The 25361-nt window shown below is 35.0% G+C and overlaps 1 protein-coding gene across 4 annotated transcripts in view; it reads left to right on the forward strand.

Moving 5' to 3' along the window:
* Positions 1-25361, forward strand: part of NiPp1 (nuclear inhibitor of protein phosphatase 1) — a 164972-nt gene that overhangs the window by 11349 nt on the left and 128262 nt on the right. For all 4 annotated transcript variants that reach the window (XM_090409962.1, XM_090409965.1, XM_090409964.1 and 1 more), the window contains exon 2: positions 13417-13477. Coding sequence is in view for 1 of the 4 variants with exons in the window: in XM_090409961.1 (XP_090266087.1) it covers positions 13417-13477 (61 nt within the window). In the remaining 3 variants the exon portion in view is untranslated. The remainder of the gene's footprint in view (positions 1-13416; positions 13478-25361) is intronic.

Raw genomic sequence — 25361 nt, forward strand, 5'->3', positions numbered from 1 at the left:
GGAGATTGATAGAATGAGATATTTGGTTTGCTGTTGCTCAACCTGGCTTAGTAAGCAAGCAAAGGGTGAACATCTTATCTTCCTTTTGCCCTTTTTTACATTGCGGTGTCGAGGGTTTATTAATCATTGGACCTCAAACCGTTTACAGGATAAGGTGGTCGGCCCTATAGTGTTGAGTTCTCAAAGCTGGTTTGCCAGTTTTGCAGGATGACCCCCCCCCCCATGATAAACTGGGGAGGTGTACCCTACTGTCCCCACCCAAGACTTGGCTATGGCTGAGGAAGATCCTTCAGCTCTTCACGTCACCAACGGAATCGAACCTAGGACACTTGAAAACTGTGTGTTGCTATTACTTGTTATTTAAAAAGCATGTTTATATGCCTGCTTGGTTACTACACCTTTGAAATACCATTATTCTAATTAGCAGTGTGTGCTTTCTCTCTCGTAACCTTTCTTGCTTGTACTATTGCGTACTGTGTTTATCTACCTTTCGCACTATGAGTCTTATGCCTATGGATAACTGGCATAAAACTTGGTAATATGGCTGGTTGATTTCTCTCTCTCTTTCGCTAACAAACACAAATTCCTTCAGTAAAACTTTGCACAAACAGTAGTGGTCTATTTTGCACTTAACTATACGCTTCAGCTATCTCACTTGGTTTCCCGCTCACAATTCCGATATTTTTTTTTTAGGAACAGTGCATTGTAAAATAAAGTACATTAAATAAGCAATAGGGAGGTTACTCTTCTCTACCTATCCTTTATACTTTTGGTATAAAGAAACAAACTTTCTCTTTTCAATATTAAATGACTAAACAATATATTTACTCTGTTACGTAAGAATATATTTATTCTGTTATTTGCTTAAGAAAACCAAATTGCCGAGTTTAATTTACTCATAAAGAAATTAACTAGCTATGGCAAGTTATCTTACAATTTATATTCCAGTTAACAACAACTCAGAGGACTCGCTTATTGATATTTCTTATTACTATTTCTTATCAGTCCATCTAAGACATATCTCCTAAATTACAAAAAGAATGTACATTAAAAGGAAGTAATACACTTACAGAGGCTCTTTATCATGACACCTTCCAAAAGTCCTGCATCAAAGTCTCTATGGTTTTTCTTTCATCTGGCCTTAGGTTTCCGTCCGGAGCGTCTTGTTTCGGGAGGGGGGGCCTGCTGATTTTGAAAACTGTGTGTTGCTATTACTTGTTATTTAAAAAGCATGTTTATATGCCTGCTTGGTTACTACACCTTTGAAATACCATTGTAATACCATGAAAATACCATGAAAGTCCAAGACCTGCTGATTTTTCTTCGAAAAATCAGCAGGTCTTGGACTGCAATCTTCCGGTGCTCAAAAGTTCAGGCAAGAAGTTTCAGCTTTCAGGCTTGAAGATCATTCTGTGACTTTTGGCTTCCGTTGACTTCCTGAAGCACTAGGACCTAGAAGAAAAATTTGGAGAACACCCAATTCTCAACCAACTGCCTATGGCTCTCTTCGGTAACAGCGCTTTGCCTCTGCTCTCTCGGCAACTGGATCTCGGTTCTCCTCTGTCAGCAACTGGACCTCGCCTCTTTTTTCTAGGCAACTGGACCTGGACTCTCTTCTATCTGTCACCTACAATAGCTCTAACTGCCACCGACTGGCTCTCTCTTGACTGCCTATTAGGTTCCCTCTTTGTGCCGACGACTGGAAGCTCTCCTATGCTCGACTCAGTCCCTTTTTATTACGCCTTCTCTGAGACCTCGCACGAAGGGTTGTAACCTCCCCGAAGAATTCGCCGTGACTCTTTCATCTTCTTTTAAGTTCAACCCGCTCTCAGTTCTCCTCCATGCATTCTTCTGATCGTATGTTGCTGGGCAGCGGAAACTTGTTTGAACCTTTCAGATCTCTCAGGCACTGACTTTGGAGGTGCTTATGCGCAGAGCTTGTAAGCAACTTTCTCATACACAAAAATTGTAAACAACTTTCTTATGCCCTCATATAGGGCTATTATATAAAGTTCCGGTGGCAAGTTTGCCTTTGTTTTTGACATTCTAAAATATTCTTGTTAAAGGAGTAAATACAGTTAATTCCCATAGGGTTATTTACAATAATATCTTGCATAAAATATACAGAGACAAACAAGGTTACTTTTGTAATATTCGCATGGGACTTGACCTGTAAAAATCTATGTAAAGCGCTTTGGTATTTCTGAGCTACATAGTTTTTACACACACCTTCCCCAGGCATATGGTTGCAAAGCGCACAGCCACTAGGCCAATCGCGTTGACTGGGTGAACATTATGGGTGATTTCAATTATGGTAGTATTGATTGAAATGAAGAGACAATATCAGGAAATAAGGTAAATGAATTTCTCTAGTTCTTAAAGGACAACAACTTTAGGCAATATGTAATGGAGGGCACACAACGGTTAAGAGACTTAGATCAGGTTATATCATTAGAGAATGCAATTGTGAATGGAGTGTCATCTTCTCCAGGTGATCACTTCATAGAGCGACTATGAAGTGATCACCTGGGTTGTAGCCAGTCATATGAGAATTTCTATGAAGAATTGATATATGTATAACTACAAGGCTGGTGATGATGAAAAGCGTAGGATACAGGTGCCGCTTGGGAATTGATCAAAATCTATTTAACAGCATCAGCAGTGTATGAATGTATTCCATAGGTTTAGGCTTTAAAAAAAAAAAGGCAAAAGTAAAATGGATGAATGAAGAGAATAAGCATGAAATCTGGAAGAAGGCAGATTTCTGGAGTCAACACAAGAGGAATGTTGATAATAATCAGTTGTATGAAGAGTACAGAGAACAGACCAGAAAAGTAACTTGGTTGGTAAAGATAGCAAAAGTGCATTATGAGAAGTAATTACCGGTAGCTATTCAAGCTAATAAAATTCCTAATGAGTTCTTTCAGTATGTGGTAAATAGAATTAAGAGGTAATGCTCAAAAATGGACAAATTTGATATCTGAATGGTATCCCAGAGCTGGAAAGAGAATTACAGGAATACCAATGAGATGTAGGAGGATGAGAAAGGTGATTGGAACTTGGTGGCATAGAAAAAGCTCAGGATAGCACTGAATAGAGGACACTAGGGTTTGCTTTTGTCCATCAGTGGACAGAAAATCACTGAAGATGAAAAGAAAGAATGGCTGGAAGGATAATGCTGGTTGCTTACACTGGTAAATTTATAAGTGATGCAGAGGATATAGTTGCAGTATTCAATGAGCAATTTATCAGTGTATTTCATCCTAGTGAAGGCAACATCATGAGAAACCAGAGTGCAGAGGGTATGGTGGTGGAGGAGGGACTGATGGTGAATGAGCAGGAGGTATGTGAGGAATTAAGTAAACTTGATATTAATAAGGGAGTAGAACTTGACTTGCAGTATATCACTGCATGTTTTGAAGGAATGCTGTAGGAAATTAATGGCACATTTGGAACACCTGTTTAACACGAATCTTGCAATGGGGTGAGTCGCAAAGAAATGGCAAACTTTTCCTGACTTTCCATGAAGATAGCAAATATATCTCTTGTATTCTCTGAATCAGATGTTAACAGATCTTCTATAATGGGCTGTTACAGTCACATGGCACTTCATACTTGTGGATGTTAAAGAATGGAATATGCCTAGTGGTGAGAAGATGAGGTTGCTAGTTAGAAATGTAGTTTGAATATGGTGTGGAAGCCAAAAATAATTGTAACCTCCACATTATTCAAACCTCATTTCAAACTAGCAACCTTGATTAGCTTACGAAAGGACAAGCTCCATCCTCTCATATCTAGCAGAGTATGAGGTGCCCTATGACTGTAAATTTGTCTACTATTCACATATAGGAAGATCTGTTAACATTCACCTCAGAGAACGAGATGTGCTACTATTATATCAGGATTGGCAAACCATTCCTTGATCATCCTCTTCACATGGGGTTAGTGGGTAGATAACTTTTGTGCTAAGTGGAAGTTGTTGCAAGTCAGAGATACTATTTAGTCACCAGTGTTGGATTCTGATTATGTAGAAATTAGAATAAATGTTATTTGATTCAGAATCCAACATGATTTTCCGTCACAAGAACTATATTTGTAAATATTATTTAATGTAAATAACATAAATTATAATTGATATCATATAACTGCCTTAATTATATCAAGTTTTTAATTATTTAATCAAAAGAAAGTGTTAATGATAAAGAGGTTCTGTATTAAATATTATTAAGTTATTTTATTTATTGTTATGTCAATATTATAAGAACTTGTATTTGTAATTTAACTACGCACTTATTGAAATGCAAATATTCTATTTATTCTTTTTTGTGAAAGTTTAACGTTATGTAATAACTGAATGTAGTTGTATAGCCTAATGTAACATTTGCGAGAATGTTTACGTTTCTCGGTTGTCATAGAGATGCGTGAAATAAACGAGCGCGAGTGAAGGGAGCGTGGGCAAAATAAGAAGAGAAAATATATACGTAGTAAGGGAGTCGGAACGGATTTTTGGAAGTAAAAAGTAGCAAGGGGATAAACTAGAGAAGTAGAAGTAAATAAAAGGTTCTTAGGGTAGGAGTTAAGTGGATAATTTTTATAAGTGAGCAAGAACGTAACGAATTTTATAGTTAGCTGAAATTGAAATCAGCAGTAGTAATAGAAGGAAATTTAAAGCTACAATCGGATAAAGTAAAAAGCTGAACATTCAAGCAAGAATTCTGAATAAACCCAGCTGATCTAGTATTGCAGCTTATTTCCGATTTGCCCTAAAGAGAACCTCAGTGTTTTAATTAATTTATGAGTGGTAATAACGATAGTTGAAGTGCCCTAATTGATGTCAAGAATTCTGAAGCGTAATTGATAGTGCTTTAAGTATAACTGCGGATAAGTTTTGTAAATGTGTTTTTATTCTTTAAGTGTGATAAGTGAATTCCAGAAGTTTGCTCACAACATAATAGATGTTCTAGGAACCATTTCTGGTAAGGTCTATCATAGTGAATTGTTAACTTTAACTGTGGAAACCCTTCGTGATTGAGAGTTGGAGATAGGAATTGTTTGAAAGATTATTTTCAGTTATTAGATCCTGTAATATTTTGAACTTATAGCATGACTGAAAAATGTGTGAAAACTAATTAGATTGGATGTTCTATTATATTCATTTAAGTGTAAAAACTTTATAATCCAGAAGCTAAAAAGATGTATGTGAAGACTTGGAAGAGTGTGCTAATGTAATTGACTTGACTTAATGTTTGACTTATTTCTATGTTTAAAATTAGAAGTGAAATTTATGTAAGTGTTGTATGACCTATATTAAATGCTTTATTTGTTAACCTAACTGTTGTATTTGCCTGAAATTCTTTTTACTGCACCGTTCACAAAAATTCGAGTCTTGCGGGAATCCCAAGTGAAAAATAAAATACCTCGGCCAGAATGAATGAAAAGACTGCTAACTAATTTTGAATTGATCCTACTAATTCATATAGACTTATCTAAGGATAGAGTGGCGCAGTATAATAGAAATTTCTCTACCCTTAGATCAGTGATTAATTTGCAATTAGTTTTCCTTTATTTTATGAAAGTGACTTTTAGCAAGTGACTTGGCGGATTCGAACGTCAAGAGAACACGTCACGACAAAATGGCGCAGTCGGCAGGATGTGATTTAATTGATAGAAAGTAATTTAACAGCAGTAAATTAAGAGATTGAGTTTAACTTTATAATAATAATTGGTGAATTACTCCCTGAAATATAGAAAGTAAATTAAGTAAATCACAATGAACTGGTTGTAATCTGAAATCAGGCAAGGACAAAGTTGTTTTTTTTTTTTTTTTGAAATTAAAGAATTGTATTAATTAAATTAATACTTTATTTATCACTATGGCTGTTACTTCAAATTCAGAGAAGGAAGACAGTGAATTTTTTAGAAGTGCGAATCCCCAACAGGTAGTTCCCCAATTTTCAGGAGAAGACTAATGATGTGTTATCCTTTTTTCCTTATATTGAGAAACTCAGAGAAACAGCAGGTTGGACAGACTTTCAGTTGTTGGTATTACTTAGAAACAAACTAATTGGTAAAGCTAAGACATATTTTTTTTCATCTCCTATACTTAAACATTTGACTACAAAAAGTTTAAAGAAGTCTTACTATCACAATTTTGTAAACGCAGGAGTTGGACCAAATTTGTGGAAACTACAGAGGATTATACAGAAAGACAAAGAATGTGTTGGTGATTTCTACAATCGGTTACTAACTCTCTCTGAAAGTTTAAATGTACCCAATGAAGACAAACCTCATTTGGATTGGGCAGTTTATCAACAATTTAGACAAGGTGTCAGACAAGAACTGAGAGAGACAGCCTATAAGAAGAAGATAACCTCACTAGAGGAATGTCTTGTAGCTGTCAAGGAAAAGGAACAGATGATTGGAGACCTTTGCCCTTCATCCAATATTGGCCTTGTAAACATAGTAGAAACAACTGATTGTTCCATAGGAGTAAATAAATCCTCAAAAGAGAATAAGAAGAAAGAAGATGAAAGGAAAATCATTAGAGAGAATCCTATTGATCATAACTGCATGTCCGACACAAAAGAACAAACCAACAAGAAATTATTCAAGGAAGTAAAAGACATTGTTCACCACGAAGTAGAAAAATTGCAACAGCCAATGAAGTAATAAAAAAATTGACAGAAATGACTGTAGGATTTCACGAAAATTTCAATCCCACAGCAGAACATATTAGCAAAGTAGTCAAACTGGAAGTTGAAAGGCAAAATAAGCCAATTTTGGCTAAATTGGATAGAGTTGTGGAAGCCCTGGAAAATGTTCGACAGCAAATTCCCATTGAACCTCAGACAAGGAGAAAATTTCTCACAGATGGTGGAAATCCTCCTAAATGTTTTAATTGCAACAAGATTGGTCACATCGCTAGGAATTGCTACCTTAATAAAAGAAACTACTATGACAGCAGAAGGAACTCTAGTTTTGGACATATTTCTCACAGAACATATAATAGGTCTCAAAATTTCCCTAGATCAAGAGAGTTAATGATGAAGATTACAGGATGTGTCAAAGGTCATAATTGTAACATTCTATTTGACACAGGTTGTAATGCCTCAATCATCAGTAAGCATTATTTCCTAAAATTAAGAGATAAATTATGGAAAAATGTTACCAATTTAAGGAGACCTGTAAGAATTTCCACTCTTTCTGATTTGAGATCTACAGCGTATGAAAAAGTTCGTGCACAAATTTATATACCTGGCATCAACCTCTGTGTATATCAAGATCTACTGATAGTCCCCTTCTCTCCTAGCTTAAATGCTCACATAATATTAGGAACAAACTTTATGGAGAAGCATCACTTCTCTTGTGACTTTTCCAGAGGTCAAATATCCCTAATGAGTAGAAGAATACAAGTTAAAAGAAACAATAAGTCTGAATACACAGGAACAAGGCAACTGACAAGAAGATTTTGTGTGACTAATCAAAAAGAACAACCTGATAAGATGCAATCATCTATAGATAAACAAATTGTGGAAAATACTGATTTAAGCTCTACTATACTTGATCAACCTGTTATTCAACTTGATACTGACTTGACATCAAAACTTCAAGTATCTGATTCTGAGCAAGAAATTTGTGCTGAGAATCAATTACCAGCTGAGATTAATTTTACTAAGGTACCAGCTTTGCATATTAGAACTGAAGATATGAGGAGAGGAAACAATTACAAGGATTTGAATGATCGCAGAAGGAAGACTAGAAGAATGAATTACCAAAATAGAAGATATGCTACAGTCAAATGTAATGACAGTAAGAATCTAAGTAAAGACAGAGAAGATAATACATGCGTTGTAGAAAACACAGGAGGGAGTTTCATCCAAACGAGGTATAACCTAAGACCCAGAAAAAGGGTGGTAAAAGTCTGATGCACCACCTATGAGTTTAGTATAAAAAAATTTTTCTTTAAAGAAAAATTTTTTAAAGGAAGAGTGAGCCTTTGTTGGATTCTGATTATGTAGAAATTAGAATAAATGTTATTTGATTCAGAATCCAACATGATTTTCCGTCACAAGAACTATATTTGTAAATATTATTTAATGTAAATAACATAAATTATAATTGATATCATATAACTGCCTTAATTATATCAAGTTTTTAATTATTTAATCAAAAGAAAGTGTTAATGATAAAGAGGTTCTGTATTAAATATTATTAAGTTATTTTATTTATTGTTATGTCAATATTATAAGAACTTGTATTTGTAATTTAACTACGCACTTATTGAAATGCAAATATTCTATTTATTCTTTTTTGTGAAAGTTTAACGTTATGTAATAACTGAATGTAGTTGTATAGCCTAATGTAACATTTGCGAGAATGTTTACGTTTCTCGGTTGTCATAGAGATGCGTGAAATAAACGAGCGCGAGTGAAGGGAGCGTGGGCAAAATAAGAAGAGAAAATATATACGTAGTAAGGGAGTCGGAACGGATTTTTGGAAGTAAAAAGTAGCAAGGGGATAAACTAGAGAAGTAGAAGTAAATAAAAGGTTCTTAGGGTAGGAGTTAAGTGGATAATTTTTATAAGTGAGCAAGAACGTAACGAATTTTATAGTTAGCTGAAATTGAAATCAGCAGTAGTAATAGAAGGAAATTTAAAGCTACAATCGGATAAAGTAAAAAGCTGAACATTCAAGCAAGAATTCTGAATAAACCCAGCTGATCTAGTATTGCAGCTTATTTCCGATTTGCCCTAAAGAGAACCTCAGTGTTTTAATTAATTTATGAGTGGTAATAACGATAGTTGAAGTGCCCTAATTGATGTCAAGAATTCTGAAGCGTAATTGATAGTGCTTTAAGTATAACTGCGGATAAGTTTTGTAAATGTGTTTTTATTCTTTAAGTGTGATAAGTGAATTCCAGAAGTTTGCTCACAACATAATAGATGTTCTAGGAACCATTTCTGGTAAGGTCTATCATAGTGAATTGTTAACTTTAACTGTGGAAACCCTTCGTGATTGAGAGTTGGAGATAGGAATTGTTTGAAAGATTATTTTCAGTTATTAGATCCTGTAATATTTTGAACTTATAGCATGACTGAAAAATGTGTGAAAACTAATTAGATTGGATGTTCTATTATATTCATTTAAGTGTAAAAACTTTATAATCCAGAAGCTAAAAAGATGTATGTGAAGACTTGGAAGATTGTGCTAATGTAATTGACTTGACTTAATGTTTGACTTATTTCTATGTTTAAAATTAGAAGTAAAATTTATGTAAGTGTTGTATGACCTATATTAAATGCTTTATTTGTTAACCTAACTGTTGTATTGCTTGAAATTCTTTTTACTGCACCGTTCACAAAAATTCGAATCTTGCGGGAATCCCAAGTGGAAAATAAAATACCTTGGCCAGAATGAATGAAAAGACTGCTAACTAATTTTGAATTGATCCTACTAATTCATATAGACTTATCTAAGGATAGAGTGGTGCAGTATAATAGAAATTTCTCTACCCTTAGAGCAGTGATTAATTTGCAATTAGTTTTCCTTTATTTTATGAAAGTGACTTTTAGCAAGATGGCAGATTTGAACATCAAGAGAACACGTCACGACACCAGCAAAAGCAGCACTGAAACTCTCCTAACCTCAGTAATTAATTTTACTGAAAAATGAGACATTTTAAAATAATGTCCAACCCAGCAACCATAATAACTTGTGTGTATTCACTGATAGAGGATTCCAAGTTAGAACTTGGAAGAATACTATCCTAAATGCAGCAAAGAAAAGTATCCCAAAGGGCTACAGGAGAAAAGTTATTTCAAACTACACAAAGGTTCACCAGGAACTTGCCAGTAAAATAACTAAACGAAATGAATTATTTAACATCTTAAAAATTGGAAGCTCTCCAGAAACCAGGATCGAGTACAATAAGATAAATGCTGAAATTAAACAAAAATATAATATATTACAAAGAACTAGATGGCAAGAATTTTGCCACAACTTAAATCCAAACTTTGGAAACTGACTGCTAATTTTCAAAGAGACCTACCAAAGGCAAGTGAGATTAACACGCTAAAAGATCCGGATGGAAATATCAAAATTGGAGTGGGGAGATCGCAAATACCTTGGCCTTTCATTTTCAAAATATAAGCAAAATAGAGATGAATACTAGAAAAGACCATCAAATATCAAAACAGGCTCGACAGCAGAAAAATGCTGCAAACTCCCCAAAATATCAAAACAAACTTCTGGGATCCATTTACAATCTCTGAATTGGTAGATGCCTTGGAGAGACTAGATATAAATAAATCATGTGGACCAGATAACATACAAGGAATTATGATCAAACATCTTCCTTCCCTAGCCCTAGATTGGCTACTTCACCTATACAGCAATAGCCTAAAACAAGGAAAAGTTCCAAAAGACTGGAAGACAGCCACAATCATACCAATCTTAAAGCTTAACAAATCCCAAAACCAACCAGGAAGTGATAAACCAATTTCACTGACTTCAATTCCAGGCAAATTAATGGAAAAAATGATACTCCAACGTTTGAATTACTATCTAAACAAAAATAGTATACTACCAAAATTTCAGGCTGCCTTTAGAAGAAATCACTCAACAACTGATCAACTTTTCTATTTAACCCAGACAATTCAAGATAACTTCCAGGCCAAACCTACCAAATCCACCATTGCAGCTTTTATAGATTTTTAGCAATGCCTTTGATAAGGTGTGGAGGCAGAAACTCTTTTCCAAACTTTGTCACATTGGAATAGAAGGGAAAGTTCTTAACAGGATCTATGACTTTCTAAGAAATAGAACAATTCGAGTTAAAATATATAATACCTTTTCCAAGAAAGTGAAAATAAGACAGGGGCTACCTCAAGGTAGCATTTTGAGCCCACTCCTTTTTTCCATCTACTTAAATGACTTCATCATAAAAAAAAAATCATGTAACGCCTTTTTATTCCCGTATACGGGGAGTAGGCGAGGCCATTTAGCCCTATCTAACTTTTGGAGACTGAGTGGGCAGTTCAATCTCCACTGGTACCAATCAGAGATAGATGGCCCAAGGCTATCACTAATTAAGCAGTTCGCAGTGAAGAGAGACGGCTCAAATGTGCTGCCATCTCGTGGTCCCTAACCCTAACACAATATATTTAATGTCTGAAATAATGTGGGTTCTACGGTCGATTTTCTTGAGTTTACGGGACGAAAAACCCGAGTTTCCGGGAGGAAAAACCCGCTTGCCCGTGCCAGAGATCGACTAACTCGGGAACCGGTCGAAAAAAGGCTTGAAAAATTTCCTCTAGTCGCCGACTAGACTCGAAACCAAGTCTTCCTTCGTGCGGCCAAGCGCCGTGGTGTGTAAATGCCACATCCACTGAGCTACACAGGCTACTTAAATGACTCAGATAAAAATATAAATAAAGAAACAAAGTTAGCTATGTTTGCTGGTGATTTGGGCCTATTCTCAGCTCACAACAACCTAGAAACAGCAGAAGGTCGCTTAAACAAAGCCATTGAAAGTTTAGCTACATACTGTGAAAACCAAAAAATCAAAATTAACCCTACTAAATCAGAAATCTGTGTTTTTACCATTAATAACCACCTCCGAAAGTGGAGACCAAAGATTAAGCTAAACAGTCAACTAATTTCATTTAATGAAAACCCCAAATACCTTGGAGTTACTCTGGATCCATCACTAAGCTTCAATAAACATATCAAGAATGTTGCAGTCAGAGCAAAAAGAAGACTAAATATTATGAAAAGTATCTCAGGTAAAGAGTGGGGAGCCGATGCTAAAACCTTAAAAGTCACACATACCTCTATTATCCGTCCCATAATGAAATATGCTTCGCCTATCTGGATGCAAACATCACAAACCAGTTTAGACAAGCTTATAAAAATTCAGAAAAATGCACATAAAATCATATGTGGACTAAGGAATACAACTCCTGGAAAAATAGCAGAATTCGAATTCAGCCTTGTTCCCTTAAAAATTAGGTGGCAAGAAAATCTAACCAAATTTGTAGAAAAAAGAGTCAACCTTGCACATCATAAATCAAGTGAACTTTTTAAAAACTGGAAACCAACAAACAGAATAAAGAAAAAATCAACAATGCATGAAATCATAGAAAATAATCCCTTGGATTGTCCAAATAAAATAGCCGACTTGCCAGCATTTCCTGCAAATCAAGACAGGAAAAATATAGTTATCAACTCTGAAATAGGGAAACATGAGAAAAAAAGCCTAGAAAACCCTGAAATCTTGAGATCATTAACCCTTTCAAAAATAATGGAATATGGACCTGACTCAATAAAGATCTACACTGATGGCTCCAAAAATCCAAACGGCAATTCTGGGAGTGGCATACTCATCTATGGCTCTCATAATATAGAACTAAAAACAATTAACGGTATTGGATGCAACTCATACCATGCAGAATTAATAGCCATTATAACACACTGCAATATTTGGACAAACAAACCCGAAGGAGTTTATATTTTTCACAGATTCCTTAGCAGCCCTTCAAGCTATTAAGAACTGCTACATCAAGAAATACTTGGAGACATAGCAAAAAACATAAACAAACTACGTAAGGATTCCAAAATAATCTTCCAATGGATCCCATCCCATGTGGGATTAAAGGGAAACGAAACTGCAGATGAAGTAGCAAAAATGGCCGCAACATCGAGTGATACCACAGATTTCGATCTTTTTAAAACCACCCAAAAAAACAATTCTTCAGGACATGACTCACCACTGGTACTCAGCAGAAAATCCAGGAGTTACCATCAACTCCAAGTTTAATCGCAGTGCCACTACCATGATCTCTCGCCTCAAGACTGGCCACACAAGACCAATCAAGTTTAGCAATGGCATAAAAGTCTTCCCCACCTGCAAAATCTGTAACGTTGAGGAAGCATCACCAGTGCATTTGCTAAAATGTATGAATATTTCCAGGTGTGAACTCTATAACAACCTAGAAAAGGTGCTGTATAAAATACATGAACTTGACCTCTATGGTCTGGTGTAATGCCATCGGATAATTAAAAAAAAAAAAAAAAAAACAGCTTAAATTGTTTCCGATGCTGAGTGTTATTTTCTGTTTATCGTTACAAGCTGTTTGTTTTTGGTATTAATATCTACTAATATCTAAGCCTGTCTATAACATTCCACTGATTAATAATAGAATTGCAAACACTGGTGCAACCTTATCATTCAGCACATTTTTCTTGCTTATATGTACCATTGCTCATTTTGCATATCTGTCAGTCTTATATAATACATTTTCTGTTTTCCTCTCATTTCTCAAAGGACATATCTACTTATGTCGTACATATTGTGATATTACCCAAGCATTTATGTGAAGTTGACTGGCTGATAATTTTTATTTATATTTATTTCAGGGCAGGAAAGCCACCTGTTGGCCTGCATTTAGATGTATTGAAAATTGATAAATTAATTCAGGTAAGCTTTATTTTCAATGTCTTTTGGCTTTGGCTAATTCATTCCATGTTGTATTTTATTAGTTTAAAAAATGATTGTAATTGTTGAAATTTGCAGCAGATTTTATTTTAATGGAATAGTTTCATCCAGTTTTACGAAAATTTAAAAGTGAAATTTAAATGTTCATAGTCGACTAATTTTAGCTTGATAGCCACAAATTCATTATAATAATATATGGTCTCACTAAAGAATCTAGTATTCCTAAATGCATATATTTGTTGGGAGGGGTGGGCATTAATATTGTGGATGACAGTTCATAAAGTTTTTTGGGGTTGAATGAGCTCAATACCAGCTCTGTAGCTGGATGTAGCTCATCATTCATTCAATTTGTAACTTGTTTCTGGAATTTTGGAAATGAAAACTACGTTACGAAGTCATTCAGCTGTAATCATGAATGCACTCCTGACAAGTTCTCAGGTGCCCTGTACACTTATGTTTCTTAACATTTTTGATTTCTTAAGGTTTATTATGCAATTGATTGATATATTTATCGTCAGATGAATTAGTCTGATTTATTGCCTAAGTTCTCATTATGATCAAATTACTGATCATAATAAATACAAAATATTGAGTGAGATCCATTGAATAAACTATTCTGCAAAATGTTGAGTTTTTGTTCAATTATTGCTATCTTGTCACCCACTGATTAGAGTGGAATAAGTGTATCACAAAACTCTTTGGGTATATAAAGTGCTTTATTAGGCTAAGTAATCATCAACAATTTGCAGTAAATTATCAGCATTAGTTAATGGATTCTCCTGTTATATGGGGTGGGGGATTCTTTCAGTTTTGTGTTTGGGTATAGAGGATGCATGGAAACACTTTTTTTTTTACCTGAGTTTTCCTCGTGTTTAGGCTTCTATGTTGATTCTCCAGCATCATATATTGTTTTAGGAAATTGACAATGTATTTGTTAATAAATAAACTTATTTACTTATTATCCTATATTTCAACTATTGATCTGAGTATTTTATCCTGACAATGAAGCTCAGAAGGCAGTGTAATGATGTGGGGTTGCTGTTCATTACTAATGCTTGATTAGAGGATTGGAGAACAATTACTGGAAATTAGTTGAAAATCTTGAAGTTTAGTAGGCAAGTTAGAGATTTAAAACTGGAGTCAGAAATGGATTTCATTTGTAGATGGAATGACATTTATTTTTTTCTTTAATCTTTGTTTGCTTATATACGGATAAAGGATTAAACAATAATATAAGTTCTTGTCAAATATAATCCTACTCACCAAGTGTAAAAACATTCTACCAACTATCTTAATAATAACGTGATATACCTCTTTACTACTTGTATGTGGAAAATGAAGGACTTCTGCATTAATTCAACCTTGCTATTTTCCTGGGTCTTGCTCCTACTGATGAGGCCTAATAATAAAGGCTAGAACTGGTCTATATAATATCCCTTCCCATAATGCTTTTGCATTATGAGATACTGAAGTAATTGATGCAAATCATCAGCTTCTGTATACAAGTAACCTAGTTCTGAAAATTCTTCACATGTAAACTTTGTTTGCTTACACATGGATAAATGATTAAAGGAATATCATTTCATGTCAAATGTTACTATTTAACCAAGTGGAAAAACTTTATACAGAATGGGATGAAAGCAGCATGTTTTAAATGTAGTGATTAGAAACTTTGTGTTCCTTTTCTGTTGAAAAGTTCTTTTTTGGAAAGTTGCATGTTTTTTTTACCACCTAGTCCTAATTTCTTAGCTGCTTTATCATGCAGGACAGTTTTTTCTTGGCTTGATATTCCAGATGTGAAAATATTAGAGTATGATATTACAAACTTACCCATTATAACAAACTATTGAAAAGTTCCAACCAGAGACCTAATGGATATAGTACTATGCTAAATGAAATTTACTATAAGAAACAATTTCTGTGGCCTTCAAGTTCTTTATAGTGAGAGTCAGCTGTAATTTATTGTTACAGATCTGGTAGTTTGGTTGCTAGTGATGAAGAAATGCATCACCAAATAAAGATGATGGATGTGAAAAAAAGAGTAATCATAATGGGGGGGGGGCTTTAATTACTTGAATATTGATTGAGTAATTCTCGTAGACAAGCTTATACTTTATTATGCGTTACTAAATCATTTAAGGAATTGACAACATATATAAGAATATAAATTAAATTACACTTTAATAAATATTTCCGATATTGTTCAAACGTCACGTTGCCATCTTCAAAAGGGAACTTACAAAAAAGGTACGTGCACGTAGGCACTATAACACAGTAACTGAGAATGAAGTGAGGAAGATATTGTTCTCCTAAAAAGTCCTAATGGTGCGGACTATGTAGGTGTTCTTGGCCGTTGGGCTGAAGGTCTGCTGATGTAAACCTCCCAAATTTGGGGCAGTCTCATGCAACCAAATTTGTTGAGGTTTGGAGGGTTTCTTAGGGCTGAGGCTGATTCCATGAATAGTCTTTCGAATTTGAACTTACTATGGTGTATTATTGTAGCTTTCTTTCACCATATTCTGTGGTGTGTATCCAGAGCATAGTCTGCAAGACCCGAGTGGCTGTACTTGTGAAACCGGATGTAGTCCTTGTGTTCTGAAATTCTGATATTCGCTGTCCTGCCTGTTTGGCCAAAGTAAGACAGTTTACAGCTGCAAGGGACCTGGTATACACCAGGTAGGTCTGGGGGGAAGTGGTTGGTCTTTAGTGGAGCGGATAAGGGATGCCAATTTTCTGTATGGTCTGTAACAGGAGGTCAAGTCATGTTTTTTAAGGATTTTTGTAATTTTTTCCGAGGCGCCTCGGATATAGGGAATGGTGATGGATTTAGAGTAATCCTTGTTGTGAAGGGGAGTGGTGGTTGTGGTTTGTTGGTTTCAATATTTTTTGGATTTTATTGGGGGGGGGGTAGCCATTGGCTGAGAAAGTGTTGAGGATGTGATTTAGTTCAGTGTTTAGGGCCTTGTTGTTTGAACAGATTAGTTTAGCCCTGTTGTATAGTGTTTTCGCCGCTCCATATTGTTGTGAGGGGGGGGGGGAATTGTTGCTGAATGTATCTGCCTGTATGGATGGGTTTTCTGTAAACTGAGAAAACCAAGGTTCCATCAGGCTGGCGTGTGACTAATATGTCTAGGAAAGGGAGGCTGTTGTTTTCCTCTTTTTTCCAGGGTGAACTTGATTCTGGGGTGTTGGTTGTTTAAGTGTGTTAAGAAGGAGAGGAGTGTATCAGAACCATGTGGACAAATAGTGAACACATCATCAACATAGCGAAGCCATATGGTTGATTTTTGTGGGGCAGAGGCTAAGGCTTCAAAGGTCTCCATAAAGAATTTGTAGAATTTTCCCTGCCAAACGAAATAGCCTGATTTTATTGTGAACTGAAATAGGGCTGAGATATCGGGAGGAAATTTAGCTTGGATTAGCTCTAAAGTTTCCTTATCAAAGCTGACCATTATGTCAGTATGTTGGAGTGTAACGTTTTCTATGCTGGCTTTGAAGTGGGCTGAGTTTTTATGTGATGGTGTGTTGCCAGTATAGTGTGTGAGCACTTTGGCCAAATGTTTAGCTAATTTGATTTGATGCATAAATTGATTGAGTAGCTGTTATATTGCATAAGAAGAATGAAACTGAATTTATTGAGCTATTACAAGACTACTATTACTCCTCAAGCAACATGTGACAGAAGAGTATTAGATCTGAGTCAAAAAGTATGAGATCTGATTATAGTGTCAGAGGGGGTTTGTCGTCATCATCATCAAATTCCTGCCATGTACCCTCAAGGGGGTGTACAGGATATGATAGTACTACATGAAAAAAATTACATCATTACTAACTTCCTATCTACAATTTTCCTCCAAATGAGTCTGTTACTTGTCAAGACTCCAACATTATCAGATCTTATATTTCTATCGTCTAAGACACTTTGTACCGTATCAATCCACCTATATCTTGGTCTTCCTCTGGGTCGTTTTGCTGCCAACCTGGCAGAGAACACTTGTTTTGCTAATCTTTCCTCGCCCATTCTGTTTAAGTGACCATACCACCTGAGATTAGCTCTGCTAACGCATTCCTGGATGTTGACAATGTCAAGTTCTTTCCTAATATCCTCGTTTTTAATATGATATTGCCATTGATGACATCTGTTCACACCTCTAATCTTTCTCAGGAATCTCATATTAGCGGTCTCTAGTCTTTGGTCAAGTGTTTTACTTCTGACCCAGCTCTCAGATCCATAAGTTAAAACTGGTTTGAACACTGTCTTGTATACAGCTAATTTAGTGTTCTGACTAATTTCTCTCTTATTCCATATGAATTTATTCAATTGACTTCCCACCATACCAGCTTTGCTGATTCTGTTGTCTATTTCTATATTTAATTTACCATCTTCACTAAAAATCGTGCCTAAGTAGCTGAAATGTTTACTTGTTCCACAGGTTCTCCATTCATGACACAGTTGACATTTTCAATGATTCTGCCTATTTTCATTGTCTTTGTCTTTTTATTGCTGACCTTCATACCATATCTATTACAACAGCTATTCAATTTAGTCAGAGAAACTTGTAGTGGATTTATTTAGAAGTATAACATCATCCGCATAAAACAAAGAGCTGACATTAACATCTCCAATTTTGATATCATGTTTAATACCACTTTCCTTCATAATGTGATCCATATAGATAATGAATAACAGAAGGGATAATGTACATCCTTGTCTCAGACCAGATTTAACATTAAACCATCTTCCTGTACTTCCTTCAATTCTAACTGCTGACTTACAACTCAAATAAAGACTACGTATTGCTTGATATAATGACCCATTGATACCATATAACTGTAGCGTATTGAATAGCTTCTCTCTTGGCACCTTGTCATATGCCTTTTCCAAATCGACAAAACTTAAATACAGATGTCTGTTATATTCCCATGCTTTCTCGACTATTTGTCGTAAAGTGAAAATCTGATTCTGACAGCCTCTAATTGGTCTGAATCCAGCTTGTTTTTCACCAAGCTTTTCTTCCACAATTCTTCTCAACCGTTTCTCAAGTATACTTGCATAGATCTTGCCAGGAACACTCAGTAGGGAAATACCTCTGTAATTCTCACATTCAGTTTTATTTCCCTTTTTATATATGGGTACTATGAGAGCTCTACTCCAATCATCGGGAATTCGTCCCTCTGTCCAGCTTTCTGAACTATGCAGTGCAGCCACTGTAAGACTCTTATACCACCATAATTGAGCATTTCTGGTTGAATATAATCTACTCCTGCTGCTTTTCCACATTTCAAGCCTTTGATGGCTTTTTCTACTTCAAGTATGGATATGTATACCTGACTGCATGCCTGGTCAGTGTTTTTTACCACTGTGCTGTCATCACTGCTTGTTTCATTTAGCAGTTTTTCGAGGTAATTACTCCATACTTCAAGGATATCTTTTTCTCCCATTTTCATGTTACCTTTATCATCTCTAACTCCTTTTACAGCACTCTTTCCTCCATTCCTAAGCTTCTTCAACAATCTCCAGAATATTTTACCACCTTCTTGGTAAAGTATTCTGGAGTATTTTACCACCTTCTTGGTAAAGTATTCCTTGCCTCTTCTCTCCATGTGAATTTGTGCACATTTTTATGTGCACAAATTCACATGGAGAGAAGAGGCAAGGAATAAGAAAAATCCTCTGTACACTCTGGTGTCCTGCACCAGGTAGAAAACATCACTATCAACAATAACATAGTCAATGAGACTTTTCTTATTCCTTGCCTCTTCTCTCCATATGAATTTGTGCACATTTTTATGTTGGAACATGGTGTTAGTAATAACCAGTCCATGTCCTGAGTAGAAATCCAACAGATATTTGCCATTATTATTAGCTTTGCTCTTTTCTCCAAATTTTCCCAAAATATTTTTGTATGTCTCACAGTCATTTCCTACTCTGCTATTTAGATCCCCCACAAGGACCAACTTTTCCTTTTTCATTGTGTCAGTTGCTTTTTCTGAAGCATGCATCAAAAAATTCCTCCACTTCTACCTTAGTAGAACCTTCTGTGGGACCATAGGTACAAATAAGTCTCATTGTCCAGTTTCCCATTCTCATATTTGTCCACATTACTCTACTTGAGACTGCCTGTTATTCAAGAAGATTAGCCTCGTATTTTGTGTTGAATACTATCGCTACTCCTTCTTTTCCTTGATTGTCATTGCCTGAATATAACATTTTGTATTTATTGCTCAGAAAGATCTCACCAGTTTTTGTCTTTTTTGTTTCAGTCACTCCTATTATGTCAATCTGGTACTTATCTAATTCCTCAGCTAGCTCCATTTCTTTACCATTCAGGCTTCTTATGTTGATAGTACCGATCTTTAACTCTGGTGATGTTGAGTTGGAATGCATTTTCAGATTTGTTCCAGTAGCTGACTTTTTGATGTTCGCCCTGGTTCCTTGGCGAAAACAACGGGGGCCTTGTTTAACTGGGCGATGCCCCAGCTGGCATGAAATTTTGTCATGTTGTACCTTCATTTTTTATTTTGGTTTAACCAATAAGAATACAATTTGGTCGGCTAAATCCCAAATTGCCAGCCCATCCTCGTTAGTTCAGTATCCAAGTAGATACCCAACAGGGTGCACCACGAGAATGTGAGGATTGGACATTAGGTCAGAAGCCGTGGTCGGTTCTCCACATTCCTTTAAAGGCTATGTGGAGGTCTCCTCTCAGTTATACAGCTTTGATCCTAAAGAACCCCGAGGGGGTTTGTTAAAGCTATAACTGTTCTGCCTCCAGTTGGTGACAATGATCATGCGATATTCACTTGGTTATTGGGTAAGTTTATGAATGATCTATTCAGAAAAGGTTACATGCTGAACTACAAAGCAGGAAATTGACCACCTGAGGAGTATGCTGCTGGGTTCTGTGCTTAGTATCAGTTGTTGGATGGGAAGGATGTAGACAGTGGGAGGTAATGTTTAAAAAATACTTAAATGATACAATATTAGAATTTGTCCCTAGAGTTCAAAGAATAAATAGAGTAAGAGTGAAATGGATGTGTAGTCTAATTAAGCAAGTGATTCATAAGAAAAAGACTATGCAGAAGGAATACTGTGTGCATAAGGATGATGTCAGCCATGACAATTGTAACCAGCATGCCAGAAGAGTCATAAGTGTTATACAAATAGCTGAGTCTGAGTATAAAAAGAAATTGGTTCTGCAAGTTGCCAGATAACCCAAAAGAGTTCAGCTAATGAGTAGCCATTTTGCTAAAAGCTATCAACCTGCAACATTGAACCCACTGCTACTTCTTCACTCTATGAAGAAACTCGTGTATGAGGAGGAAGTACTAGAGCTGTTGCACAAACTGAATAAGAATTCTGCAGTAGTAACTGATGGGATATCAGCATGGATGCTAAAAGAGTGTTCAGCTCAACTAGCTATTCCTTTGACCAGACTATATAATTTGAGGCTCAGAACAGGGATGATTCTGCAGCAGTTGAAAGAATGTATGGTAATCCCATTGCACAAGGATGGTACAAAGACTGATATACCAATTAGTATCTCAGTAGTGGTGGTGAAGGTTTTGGAGAAATTGGTTAAGGCTCACATTCAGACATAGGTTGACAGTGAATCTGTATTTTGCTAAGAACATGGGTTTACTAAGGAAGGTCATGTTTTAGCAACTTGCTCATATTCTATAATAATGTTACCATTGAACTAGACAAGGGGAATAGATACAGCATGATACTTTTGGATTTTGCTGAGGTGTTTTACAGAATACAGCATGGAAGATTATTGCATAAATTGGAGAATATGGGTTTGGATAATACCTTGTTCTATTTTTTTATGTATTGTTCCTGCCAGTCCTTTGGTGTTCTGTCATTCCTATGATTTCCTGTCATTTCCATTGTCTGTCAGTTGCTACATCATATGATAGGAAATTTAGTTTGCTATCATGAAGGTGTTGAGCTTTACTGTTTGTAATAGAGCTTAGGGTCTTGAGCTTCAGAAGCCTTAAGGTAGCAGCCCTACCCACTGAACAATTCCATCGTCAGGCTAGTCGTCTACATGGAGAACATAATTCTACTTGTAAGCTGACAGAAAAAGATATTTGGATTGAATCTATGGAAAACAACCATGGAATGGAAAAGGTAAAACAAAAATGGAAACGACAAAATATAATACACATAGCAAACTGGAATGTAAGAGGAATAGCATATAAAGAAATAGAATTAGACCAACTATTAAGTGAAAGAAATTTTAAAATAGCAGTAATCACTGAAACAAAAAATAAATTAAAAAAAAACTATGAGAACCGAAAATTTTAATGTGATATACAGTGGAGTTGACAGAGACCAAAGAGCACAAGCAGGAGTCATGATTTGGATTCATAACTCCCTTTCAAAACAGTTAAAACATTATAAATTATGGAATGAAAGAATAATAGAAGCTAGAATAAAAATAGATAGAGGCCTTTTGCCTAAAATTAATAATAGAGAAAAGAAGAGAATACAATTTAGAAACACATATTGCATTTATTGACTTTGAAAAAGCATTTGACAAAATTAAAAGAAACATATTATTTAACATATTAAAAGAAAGACAAATACCAAATAATATCCTAAAAGCTATCATCACAAGTATAATATATGAAAATAATCAAATACAAATAAGATTAACTCACGAGCTATCATATATATATGAGAGAGATAAACCAAGGGGTCCGACAGGGATGTCCCCTCTCAGCAACTCTTTTTAATATAATAAATTTGGTTTGATCCTTTATCCAAGTGTGTGCAAACAAAGTTTGCACCTGAAAGTATCATCAGGACTGGAGTAAAATGGTACAACACCGGGCGACTCCTTGCAAAGGTGGAGCAAGCTACCAACACTTCTATCTCAGTATCTCCCATAATGCAAAACACATCTCCTTGCGGATATGTATAATGTTATGCATTAAGGGAAGGGCCACTACCCAGACTAGTTTCGACCTTTATTGAGGTCTCTTCAGTGGTAGCCAGGCCCAAGTGGATATACCAAGGCAGAAGGCATTAGCATGGTCATCTCCACCTATAGGAGCTGCCAAACGGTGTGCCACCTTTTTATTAAATTACTCTGGAGTTAGAGACAGATGTTGAAAGTTTATTTTTCACTTGGTCAGACTATAATAAATTTAGTTTAATCCTTTATCCAAGTGTGTGCAAACAAAGTTTGCGCCTGAAAGTGAATCTGTATTTTGCTAAGAACATGGATTTACTTTCAGGCACAAACTTTGTTTGCACACACTTGGATAAAGGATTAAACTAAATTTATTATAGTCTGACCAAGTGAAAAATAAACTTTCAACTCTTTTTAATATTTACTTAAATGAAATAATAATAAAATGGAATAAAAATATACATCAAAGAATTAAACTTTCTCCTACAGTGAACTTAAACACTCTCCTTTTTTCCGACAACCAAATAATAATTACAAATTCTGAAGATGAACTACAGAAAGCCATTTTAGATCTAAATAAGATAGCCAAGGATTATGGTATGATAATATCAACAAAAAAAATAAAAAAATGATGGCCTTTGAAGGATCCAGCAAGAACTAAAATAGTAATAGATAATAAGATCTTAGAACAGGTGAATTCATTTAACTACCTAGGATGTACGATCACATATGAAAAATATATAAATGTAAAAATTTCAAAATATTTAAAAATAACAGGTGTAATTAGCTCTATATTTAAACCAAACCTAGTTCAAAAACAAACCAGACTAAAAGTATACAATACATTAGCCCTACCAGTCTTAATGTATGGAAGTGAAATCTGGACAATAAAACAAAAAGTCAAACAAAGATTAATAACAGCAGAAATGAAGTTTATGAGAAAAACTGCAAAGTATACCTTATTTGATCACAAAAGAAACAAAGAAATTATGAAAGAATTAAAAATATACCAAAATTAAAAAATTTTGGTATTTTACCAAAATTAAAAAATATAAACATAAATGGATGGAACACGTTCAAAGAATGAAAACAGAAAGATTACCAAAACAAGCCATTAGGACAAAGAAAACCAGAACATCCTCTTAAACGATTCAACGATGACTTCTAAGGCCGGAACAGGCCATGCTAGGTCTAAATCCTTGATACGCATGATGATGATGAATAGAGCTTAAAATAATATTGTTTCTATAGAACTTAAGCCTGAGCTTTTCCGTATAATGCTATAATGAACTTTTCTATTCTTTATAGCAGGGTTTGCTGTAGTGCATGTCTACTGTATTTATAAATGGGATATTATATAGAGCAGTAATTCATATCTTGAGTTGTGTATCAGTAGTTAGAATTAAAGGATATGTAATGAGATATGCAAAAAATTCTTTGGGATTCATTATCTTTCTGTACTGTTACTCATTGTATGAATCACATGAAATAGCATTTAAACCTGATATCAAAATTAAAGAGTATAAGACAAACTGTGAAAAAAAAAAAAGGCAGATGATGGTAAACATCAGCCTGCATTCTCACTGAAAAGCTACCATCTTAGATGAGACTGTTTGAGCACAACTGATTTAAGATTGTGGATTCATGTAAACAAAATAGGTAGAGAAAGGGTAGCAAATCTAGTGTTTGGCAGAAAGAAGACCCAGAGGAAGACAAAAATCCAGGTGGATGGATACAGTTAGTTTTGCCTTTATGATGGAAAGATATGTGTTGACAGTATTGGAAACCATATACAGATAAATTTTGAAGAAAATCAATGTTAAAGCTTATACGTTGGCTATTCATCACTGTATTTTTAAAGGAAATTACAGTGTAGACTAATATTAACTAAAATAAATTTAGCTTCATCTTCATTATTTAGTATAGTGCCTGCATGCATCTTATTATATTTTGTTTCCTAACAATGGCAGTTTGACTTTGCCAAAATATTGGAATATTAATCAAATTTATTTTAGTAAAATATTAGTCTACATTGTAATTTCTTTAAGTACAGTTCAGATAAGAAGTTTGAAATAAAGTGAACTTTATTATGTGATTTGATCTTAGTTTCTTCAACAATCCTCCACCTTTCATATTCACTTTTCACGTGAATATGAAAAATGTGTGTGTGGTGTTATGACCACACACATGCTTTCATGTTTCACTTCCATATATAATAAAGTTAGTGTAGACAGGACATAAGACTTAGATATCTAAACCTGAGTGAGATGCATCCAATGTTTTGGTATTAGTTTTTAGGTACATTCAGTAGCAAACAATACCTGTGTGCTACTCTGTCATATTATCCTTCCATATGAAAGAATACATATGATTGATTTTGACAAAACTTAAAATGCCACTTTACATAAAAACCAAAATACTGTGCTGATTATGTATGCATGCATTGGTCTTCTTGCCCTTATTAATTAGCAGTTAAGTAACATCTTAACATATGCATCATGTACATACAATTTTAATTGTATGTATATTTCCTAACTTGTTAGTTTTTGTGCTTATGTAATAAAATTAAAGTTTTATCTGTGTTTCCATTATGATGCAATTCATTCAGTGAAATATTATCACTTTTTATTTAAATATTTTAATAAATGTGTTTGAAAAATATGCCAAATACTTAATTCCCTAGATTTGAACCCTGTTCCTTACTAACGTATACTTGCTGACAGGTAGTAACCAGTAGTGGTGGTAGCAGTTTTTTTATGAAGAAATATTTCTTTCAGAGAGGGAGAGAAGGGTGGGAGGAATAGTGTAGATTAGGTATTTGGTAATTTGTAATTGTTTCCTTCTCATTTTTGGCTTATTTGATAATCACATTTTTTTTTTATTTGATAATCACAAAATAACTTGTTTCTTGCTTCTGCTAAACTGCTGGGTCTCCCTTAACATAT

The sequence above is a fragment of the Typopeltis vanoorti genome, chromosome 20 (assembly GCF_054136105.1).
Source record: "Typopeltis vanoorti isolate ZY-2024b chromosome 20, IOZ_Tvanoo_1.0, whole genome shotgun sequence".
NCBI classification, from domain to species: Eukaryota; Metazoa; Arthropoda; class Arachnida; order Uropygi; family Thelyphonidae; genus Typopeltis; species Typopeltis vanoorti.